The sequence below is a fragment of the Mustela putorius genome, unplaced genomic scaffold (assembly GCF_011764305.1).
Source record: "Mustela putorius furo isolate JIRA1106 unplaced genomic scaffold, ASM1176430v1.1 tig00000421_pilon_pilon_pilon, whole genome shotgun sequence".
In the NCBI taxonomy this organism is placed as follows: Eukaryota; Metazoa; Chordata; class Mammalia; order Carnivora; family Mustelidae; genus Mustela; species Mustela putorius.
The window spans coordinates 17965912-17976399 of record NW_025421375.1 but is presented as its reverse complement, the minus strand read 5'-3'; the positions used below and the strand labels follow the sequence as shown (position 1 = coordinate 17976399).

Sequence of the window (10488 nt, the reverse complement as noted above, 5' to 3'; positions counted from 1 at the left end):
AAATAAATAAAATCTTAAAAGAAAATAAAAATAAAAGAAGGCAAAGTTAAAGGATAAAGTGCGTGGGACCAAGCTTTATAGATCATGTTTGTATTTGTCCTAATGGCAGTAGGAAATTGTTTTAAAGTGACCATCTAAATTGATGTTGGCAATTTTTAGTAAGCTCAGACACTGAGAAATTATGGGAAGGCTATAGGGTAGTTGATCAAGGAATATACTTTGAAATTATGACATGATTTATAGTTTTTTCTTAAGTTTTAAAAACAGTGCTATTTTCTGATTTTACATGATACTTCTAGTAAAACATTTTAGTGAAAACCTATCTTAATGTTTTCTGTCGAACACATGAAACTTATCTTAATACAGGGACCATCACATCATCCTTTTTATGGTGTTCAGGCCAAAAATTTCCCAGTCTTCAGTTTTCCTCCTTCAGCCCTCTCATTCAATCCCCAGATCCTGATCACTAAATATTTCTAGTGTGTAAGTACCATCCAATCCAGGCAGCCATGATCTCTCACCTGTGCTCTGATAATGGGTCTCCCCGCATCCACACCCCTCCATTTTGCTCTACACCTACCCATTTGCCTCCAGCCATTCTCGATGTAGCATGCAAAAGATACATATTTTTTAAAATTGTTTTTTTTTCATTCCCCTATTTAAAATTCTCTGGCAACTTCCTGTTATTCTTAGGGTACTTAATAAAAGCAAACAAAAATCCAGCATAGGGGCGCCTGGGTGGCTCAGTGGCTTAAAGCCTCTCCCTTTGGCTCAGAGAGCCCCTGCATTGGGCTCTCTGTTGGGAACCCTGCTTCCCCTTCTCTCTGCCTGCCACTGTACCTACTTGTGATCTCTGTCTGTCAAATAAAATAAGAAAAAAAGAAATAGCATAATATGGTTTACATAACTGCCTACTCAGGTTCTAGCTCCTGTTACAGCTTTTCTCTCACCTCACTTGTGCTCTGGCCGTCCTAACCTGCTTCGGGTCTGTGGATGTGCTACCTGCTACTCCAGAGCCTTCATATGTGGATTTTTCTTCTGCTGGGAACTGAATTCCGTTCTAGCTAAAGGAGGCTTCTGGTAAAGTGTGCCCTCTTCCGTTATTTCCCCCCAATTACTTGCTCTCTTAATAACCCTGGACTCTTCTGTAGTAATTGATTACTAAGTGTTCTCTCATAAGTCTGCAAGTTCTTTGGCAACTGTATGTATGTGTACTGGTAAATCCCTTCTGTTATCTTTCACATAGGAAGTGTTTAAAGCACATACTGGATGGATGACCAGGTGGTAGGGCTTTTAAAATTTAAAAATCGGCTAAGACCTGCTTCTTTCAGAGGGCTTCCATGTCTGTCAACTTTTAGCCTAACACTATTTTCTTTTAACCTGTTCGTCTGAATTCAGTGTCCAGGAGGTATTTTATCTTACCTTGGGTTTTCAGTGTTTTTTGTGACTTCTGTGACTTTTTTGTTTAAAGGAAAAACAGCCGGGGCGCATGGGTGGTTCAGTGGGTTAAAGCTTCTGCCTTCGGCTCAGGTCATGATCCTGGGGTCCTGGGATCAAGCCCCGCATCAGGCTCTCTGCTAAGCGGGAAGCCTGCTTCCTCCCCTCTCTCTCTGCCTACTTGTGATTTCTGTCTGTCAAATAAATAAATAAAATTTAAAAAAAAAAAAAAGTTAAAAAAAAATAAAAAATAAAAAAAATAAAGGAAAAGCAGCCAACCATTTGCACTTGCACTTCATCAATCCTCAGATTCATGATGGGAAAAGTTTTTCTTTCTTTCACTTTCCATTCTCAGGAAGTTCTTTGGGAGCCAATCCCAAGGCCTCCCCCACCCATTTAATGTGTAATAATGATGGACTATGTGTACAAAGGGGCAATAGCTTATTCAGGGTAAGCTGATGGCCCATTCTTACTGGGAGTTCTTCCATCGTGGGGAATAACTGCAGTCCTCTGCCGATGCGTATGGACACCCTGAGCCAGTCAGCACATCCCTGGACTCAGAAAATTTTTCAGAAGGTTCTTCAGGATACCAGAAACCATGTATAACCTGGTTTGGGTTGTTGCCAGCCCTGGTGTTCCCACCGTGAGGGGCAGGGGTGTGGGAAGTAAAGGAGAAGAGTCCCTCTTCACAAACCAGATTTCATCAGAATTCTGAGGATGGGTCTATTTCTAACATTAAGCTCATTAAGGCTACAACTGAAATATTAACTGATTAAATTTCTATAATGTGCTATCAGATCAGAACTTAGTATCCCCATACTTGCAATGGATAAATTCCAAGATCTCCCAGTGAATGCCTGCAACTAGATAGTATCTAGCCCTGCATGTAGTATTTTCTGTATGTATGTAACTATGATAAAGTTCATAAATTATGCACAATAAGAGATTAACAATAAGAATTGGACAATTATAACAATATACTGTGGTAAAAGGTTCGTGAATGTGGTCTTTCAAAATAGCTTTGTACTGACCCTTGTGATGTGGGATGGTAAAATGCCTATGTAGTGAGGTGAATGACTTGGGCACTGTGATGCAGCATTTGGCTACCATTGATTGACCTCAAGATACTTAAAAAGGCTTCCAAATCATAGTTGACTGCAGATAACTGAAACACAAGAAGCAAAACTGCAGATAAGGGTGGGGGGGAGGGCACTACTATAAAGACCTGTCCGGGGATTGATACCTTTAGAAAAACCTGCATGGGAAGCTAAATAATGATGATCGAGTATGTAGCCTACTCTCAAATGGATCAGAGAAAAATACTACATACGTAGTTGAGGACAGTTATGAAGTAAACTGGCAAAATGTTAAAAAGCTGAGGGTACAAATACAAGAAGTCTTCTATTTTTGTAGGTTTTCTGTAAGTTTGAAGTAATTCCAAAACAAGCTAATAAAATCGCCTGTATAGGCCTGCAGTTTTACCTGTGTGTCAATCAGAGTTTTCAGTCATGTATACCCAGCAAAAGGAAAAGTCACAAAGGCAAACAAGCAGTAAATACTAAAGCCGATTTGTGAGGAAGAGTCATTAGAGAGGTTTTCTGGTCCCACTTACAAGGCCTGGCCTGTTGAGATCTTAGTCTGAGAGATACATGACTGCTTTTGGTTCCATGCTCAGAAGCAAGCTTGTGGGGTATAAAATCGAAGGAGAGTTTTTTTTCTTAAATTTAGGCTGGAGGGAAGACAAGCTTTCTGGGAAGGAGACCTTGGAACAGGAAAAGTTAAAGGCAAGTGAGAGAGAGAAAGGATGCAACAGAGTTCCTGAACGGCAGAGCACAGGACACAGGTAAGTGAATTAGTAATGAGCGGAAGCAGAGGCGAGTCTTAGTCTAAAGTGGCAGAAGAGGATAATGTGCAAAGAAATGTTTGTGAGTAGAACGTTGAGATGAGGTGGTTCATATTGTCAAGGCTGGCTTTTCTCCATGAAGTAGGAAGCAGTGCCAACTTGTGAGAAAGGTGGGTCATAAATAAAGGGCTTGAGGAAAGGAATGAGAAAATGGCCACTGAGGGCCATGGAGAGAGGGTTAGCTAAGAATTGCCGATGAGTGCTGAGACTTGAGGCATGGGGTATTGTATGGGACAACCAAGATTTGTGATTTTGTCTGGTAGCATTCAGCGCTGTGGGAGCAGAAGCAGAAACTAATGTTGGAGATTCAGTGTGTGTGCAGTATTTATACAGTGAATGAGTGAATGGATGACTTCTGGTTGGGGTTCTGCTGAATGACTAGTGAAACAGCAGGGGCAAGGGAGTGAGAGAGATACTGGTGAGTACAGTTGAATTGATGCATTCTGGCACCTGGGCTGTGTGGGGAAGGAAGTGAAGCTCTGAAGTGACTGTTAGACTTTAAGAACAGGGAGATACCGAAGAATTTGTTTTCCAGTGAGTTTCAAGTAGATATAGTGGAGGTAGGTATAAGAAGACTGAAGAAATACTTTAGAAAGTGCCTAATTCTAGGCATGATTGGAAGTAACTAGAATGGGTAGAGGTTAAGGTGACTGGAAGGGATAGTGATCAGTGAGGCTGGAAGTACACATGGAAAATGCTGTGGGTGATGACAGCAGTTAAAGGGTAGAGAAGGAAAGGGGAGTTGTGTCATGGGTATTAATAGCTTGTCCTTTAAACAGGGCCCGTGTTTTGCTATAGCAGCTGGCACAAGTACAGAGAAGATGATAAAAATTTGGTAAATAATTATTCCCTCATTCTGAGTTTTTAGTCAATGCATGGCCCACTTAGGTATTAGAAAACAGTGCAGGGCGCCTGGGTGGCTCAGTGGGTTAAGCCACTGCCTTCGGCTCAGGTCATGATCTCAGGGTCCTGGGGTCGAGTCCCGCATCGGGCTCTCTGCTCAGCAGGGAGCCTGCTTCCTCCTCTCTCTCTCTGCCTGCCTCTCTGCCTACTTGTGATGTCTCTCTGTCAAATAAATAAATAAAACCTTAAAAAAAAAAACAGTGCAATATGACCATTTTAAAAAGTACAGTAAGATTGTTACAATGTCATGAAAATTAGGAAATTCTTACTTTACCTACAAGGGTATTGGGGAATGGTAAATCCATTGGATCTGTACGTGAGAAAAGCAATAGGCAAGGAAAGTGGAAGTCCAGTTAGGCCAAGGTCTGAGTCGAAAAATTTATCCCCATAGAAGCTGCAGCTGTGATGTTTGCCACAACATTAGATGATGTACTTACGTAGACACGAGGGAACAGAATTGGGTATCTAGTATTTGCCTGGAGTAGGCTGCTTCTCTGACCATCTGCACTTTAAATAGATAAACAGTTCTCTCCTAGGGAAAAGGATATCTCTTTGCTTTTCTGTCTGTAAAACTCGTTTATTCATCAAACACCAAGTACATGTGGTCCAAGTCTGTGCTAAATGTTAGAGGTATGATGATGAATAGGGTGGAACCAACAGGAATTTTAGACGTGGGAATGGAACAATTAGATTTGTTCCTAAACAATCAGCAGTAATGTAGAAGAAAGTTTGGAGAGGGAAAGCCCAAGTGCAAGACTGCTTAAAAGCTTTGTAGTAGCTCAAACCAGAAATCAAGAGCCTGTAGAAGAGATCCGGTGCAGAGGCAGGAGTCAGTATATTTCTGTGGCAGACTAGACACAATTTTGGGTACCATTTAGATGAGGATGGGCTGTGAGGAAGAGGGAAAAGTCTGGTATGATGAGATTTTTCTTTTCTTTTTTTTTAAGATTTTATATATTTATTTGATAGAGACATCCCAAGTAGGCATAGAAGCAGGCACAGAGGGGGAAACAGGCTCCCTGCTGAGCAGAGAGCCCAGTGTGGGTCTCGATCCCAGGACCTTGAGATCGTGACCTGAGCTAAAGGCAGAGCCTTAACCCAATGAGCCACCCAGGTGCCCCTGATGAGATTCTTCTTCTCCCATATGAGAATTAGATGCCTGGTGATAATATTCAAGGTAGGAAATAGAGTAATAGAGATAGTTTAGGGAGAACAGTGAGTTCAGTTTGAGAGTCAGCTGCCTAGAGTTGCACTGTCCAATATAATGACTACTAAGCCCACTTGGATATTGATTACTTGAAATGTGGCTGGGAAAACTGAGGAACTGAATTTTAAATTTTGTTTAATGAGGCTTATGGCTGCCATATTGGCGAATACAGCATTTCCATCATCACAGAAAATTCTGTTGGACAGAAGGGAAGACACCCAGGCAGATGAAGATTTCCAATGGGTAGCTGGAAATAGAATGAATCTTGAAGGAGAGATTGGGCCTATGGAGGTTAGGGACTAGTGACTTAGAAGTTACTGAGAAACTAGAGAGTACTAGTGAGGTTATAGAAGTGGATGAGCTCTCCCAGAGAGTAGAACAAGAAGAGCAGGCATAAGAGAAGATTCTAGAGAATACAAGATTAAGGAGGCTGACAATAGAAGGACAGCTTTCAAAAGGGATCAAAAAGTGTTCCCTCTAGTTCCATATACTTTCTTGCCTCTTCAATTTTATGTTCTATTTACTGTATCAAATGCGTGCCCTGCGTGCAGTAGGACATAAACAGAATTTCCAAGAAGTTAATCTTCATTTTAAATTGTTGGGAGCATGTCACTGTCACCTTCATGTGGTCATTGAATCAGGGAATTCTGCTGTGGATGGAGCAGATTAGGCTACCTGCAAGAATATCTAAGGCCATTTTTTAGAATACAGAACTAGGAAGTATAATCTTCCTTATCCTATTTCCCCTACTCTATCAGTTACCCCCCTTCTCTATGCTTGCTTTCCTGCTTAGCTGTGATTTTCCAGATTGTTTAAATAACTCCCTTGCAATACCCTCCAACTCTCTTGCCCTTATTTATGTCTCTCCTCGTTCACTTAGTTTAGGGGTCAGCAACCTTTTCCTGTAAAGGCCAGATAGTAAATATTATGGGCCATATGTAGTCTCTGTTATATAGTCTTTTATTATTGTTGTTGTTTGCAACACTTTAAAAATGTTAAAACAGTTTTACACTTTGGCCTGTTTAAAAACATGTCATATGCCAGATTCCACAGCAATAGTTCACCCAGCAAGACCTCAGTCTGGATCAACTCAACTCTTCGGTTGTGCCTGCATGCATCCTGCTGAGTTTTTGTTTGTTTGTTTGTTTGTTTTAAGACTTTATTTATTTATTTGACAGATCACAAGTAGGCAGAGAGGCAGGCAGAGAGGAAGGGAAGCAGGCTCCCCACTGAGCAGAGAGGCCAACGGAGGACTCGGTCACAGGACCCCAAGATCACAACCTGAGCTAAAGGCAGCGGCTTTAACCCACTGAGCCACCCAGGTGCCCCCATCCAGCTGAGTTTTTGAAGGAAATGAGTAACTGCAGATTGGTGTCACCATGAAAACACAATCCTCAGGTTCCAGTTCATATGATATGTTAGTGGACAAGTTTCTTTAGTGTTCTTGCTCATTGGTACAATGGATATTTTTCACACCTTTTTCTTCCTCAAACTTCCCACTTGGGTTTCCATAGTGGCTGGGTAGTTCTAGCCAGGGCCAGGTTTGGGCAAACATAAACCCTACTTGTTTACCAAAACAATGCAAATGGTGTAAATACTGTAGCAAGTGATGTAAATACTGGGAAAAGTGAAGAATTGTAAATTTTGCATTCAACCTACCATAGCACCCCTCTTCACTCCATTAATGAATGAAGTGCTCCTCCTCGAGGCCTTTAGTTCTCACACTTTTGCATGCACCAGTATCATTTGGAAGGTTTGTTAAAACAGATGGCTGAGGCCCAAACCCACAGTTTCTGATTCAGAACATCTGGCCAAGAATCTGCTTTTCTGAGTTTCCAGGTGGTCTAATGCTACTGGCCTATAAACCAGAGTTCTAGGACATACCCTCCACATCTGCTCAGGTTTTCACTTACACCCACTGTAGTGGGAATATTATATTCAAGTTACCCTCCCTTTTCCTTTGTCTCATTTTTTTAATGACTTTGCTACTTAGAACAGGATCTGTGGACCAGCAACATCAACATCACGAATGTCAGTTTGTAAGAAATGCAGTCTCAGGCCTACTAGGTCAGAATCTGTACTTTAAAGACCTGTGTGGAGGTTCATGTTTGGGAAGCACTGGCTGTGGGTAATTCTCATCAGCAAGCAAGCGAGCATATTCTTGATTTCCTCCTCCAAGCCTGCCCATCTTCCAGTGTCTCATGTTAGTGGATGGCACCCCCATTCATGCAACTGCTCAGCCTAAACAAATGGGAATTTTTCTTGACTTCATTCTCACATGTCCTACATCCAATTCATCACCAAATTGTATGTGATTTAAGATTATATATCCTGCAACTTTACCACTTCCACTGCTTTGATCTTGATCCAAGATGCCATCATTTCTCAGTTGGGCTAGTGTTGGTATCAGCTTCTTACCTCGTTACTTGGCTCCCACCCTGTCCTCCGGCGGCTTGTTTTCTTCCAGTCAGCCACAGTGATCCTTTAAAAAGAGATCTTACACTCCCTTTCAAATCCTACCATGGTTTCCCATCATGTTTAAAATCAAAGCCAAAGTCCTTTTTGTGGTCGGTCAGGCTGTATGTGAAGTGCCTAAGCCTCCTTCCTCTCTTTCCCCCAGCCCACTTGACTCTAGTGACTCTGCTCACCTCCTCTTTCTGTGGCACACCTGGTTCACTTCAGTTTTTTGGTACTTTTTTTTCCTCCTTTGTGCTTTGCTTGTTTAGTAGAATGCTCTTCACCCAAAGGACATTCTCTCTCATTTCCTTTAGGTCTTCCCTGATTAGCTCACCTTCTATAAACAGCCCTCATTACTGTTTATTCCCTTATCCTGCTTTATCTCTCCTTCCATATGATACTAACTTACTGTTACTTACTTTCTTGCCTCTCTTCCACACTAGGATATAATAAGTTGTAAACCTGTCTTCTCCATTTTAGTCATGGTGCTGCCATTCTAGTTGCTCAAACCAGATGCCTGGAATGTATCCTTGATGCCTATTTTTTTTTCCCCTTTTCCTTTCCACTGCTGTTCACTCACTTCTATCTATATCTGAAACATCTCATTTCTTACACTTTCCACCGCCACTGTGCTTATCTGTGCTCTCATCATCTCTTGAGTCACCTCTCATGCATCTACTTGTTCTGCAGAAGAGCCAGAGAGAAAGTCTTGGGAAAAAAAAAAAGTCATCATATTATGTTACTCCTTGCTTAAAATCCTGCAGTGTGTTCCTTTATCTATCTCCTTACAAGGCCCTGTTTACCATTTCAGCGCTGCATGCCATTTATCCCTTGTTCAAGAAGGGGTATCCCTTATTCACTTTTTCTCTTTGACTCACACATGCTTTCTGTCCCCCTGCAAGGAAGCCCCCTCTCCCTACTTTTTTGAATAGTTCATTCCTTCTCATTCCTAAAGACTCAGCTGAAGAGTTCATTCCTTCTCATTCCTAACTGACCCAGAGAGATACGCCCTTACCACTGTATTAAAAGTTTTTTCCGACTTCCATTATTTTGTCTTATGACTTCATTTGCTTTCTTTGTATCATTTCATATTTACTTGAAATACATTTTTAAGAAAATTAAGTGGTAAGTCAGACTAGGAGAAGGTATTTAGAATACATGTATTTGACAATGGGCTCATATCCAGCATAAATAAGTTGTAAATCTGTAGTACAAAGAAAACTCTATCATGCAAAAGATGGGAACAAATGCCTCACAAAAGAAGATAGATGAATGGCCAATAAATAGATGCAAATGTGCTCACATTAACAGAAGTTAAAGTTAAAACCACAGTGAAACACTATTCCACACTGACCAAAATGGCAAATTGACCAATGTGTATCTACTGGAGCTCTTATTTTTACCGGTGGGAATACAAAGTAGTACATGTACGTTGCAAAACAGGTGGCAGGTTTCTGTGAAGTTAAACATGCACTTACCATATGACCTACATGACCTGGAGGAAGCAATTACACCCAGACACATTTTTCAGAGCTCATGGAACAATACACCTAAAATCTGTGCATTTTATTGAGTCTAACCTTTCCTGATATAAAAGCAAAATGAAAAAAGTAGTCCCTCTGGGTGAGCAAGTACGCACGGGTCGGCAAACCAGGCCGCTAGAGAACACGAAAAAAGCTTGGAAAAATGCATTTGGGGAGGCGGGGACCTGCAGCCGTCCAGCATTTGTGACTCGCCCCGGCCGGCAGACTGCTAGTTGCAGTTTCGATTTCCCGTCTGCGGCTGAGGTTTCCCAGCGTCTCCGCCTTTCAGCACTGGGTCTGCTTCTCAGAAGCTCCGTGCTAGCCGGCGGCCGCCAGGCCTTTGAAGGCAGTGCGGCCCTGGTGAGGGAGCCACCCGCCGGCATGTCGGCCGAGGATCGGCGGAGTCTGCACGCCTTCCGGGATTATGTCGTGAAGACTCTGGACCCTACCTATATCCTAAGCCACATGGCCCCCTGGTTTAAGGACGGTGAGTGGTCCCCAGGGACACCTGCTCCTTGGAGCAAGGGAACAACGCAGGACTTGTTTTTCCCTTTTAATTCACGTCAGGTAGCCCGTTAGGAACGTCGGTGTTGAGGCAAGATCCTAACGGCATTTTTAGACTGGAGATTGCCAGGAGAACTTGAGGAGCCTTTGGAGGTCCAGATGGAGAAACAGTCCCAGAGAAGTGAAATGACTTGTGTAGGATTGGGCATCTATTTAGGTTGAAAGCTGGGGAAACAAACCGTTGTCCCTTTCATTTAGTTTCTCTAATGATTATGTCCAGGATGTCTTCAGCTTTCTACCGACAGAGATTCAGGAGTGAGTTAGAAGCCCTTCTTTCACATACTTTGCAGCCCAAGATTTACTAGTGAGGACAGATGTACATAAATGACTATTAAAATGCTCTCAGAGCTCCAAGGTAATTGACAGTTACTCTTGCTAGGTCTGAATTGCATTTAGGAGTAGCTGGAAGCTTGAGAGGGGCAAGGCTGTGTGGACTGAATGGCTGCAGGCTTCACTTCTGGTGTGTTTGTCTAGCTTTTGAGACACCTGGTGAT

General features: G+C 42.2%; 1 protein-coding gene across 5 annotated transcripts in view; it reads left to right on the top strand.

Annotated features, from left to right (window-relative positions):
• The window catches only part of DDX58 (DExD/H-box helicase 58), a 56378-nt gene that overhangs the window by 9811 nt on the left and 36079 nt on the right, over positions 1-10488 (top strand). For 2 of the 5 annotated variants that reach the window (XM_004765361.3, XM_004765360.3), the window contains exon 1: positions 9673-9917. The exons of 1 other annotated variant lie outside the window; for it this stretch is intronic. In XM_004765361.3, coding sequence (XP_004765418.3) covers positions 9812-9917 — 106 coding nt within the window. In that variant the 5' untranslated portion in view covers positions 9673-9811. Of the gene's footprint in view, positions 1-9672; positions 9918-10060; positions 10250-10284; positions 10350-10488 lie in introns of those variants that run through there. 2 more of the 5 variants (XM_004765363.3, XM_004765364.3) reach the window with 2 other exon arrangements.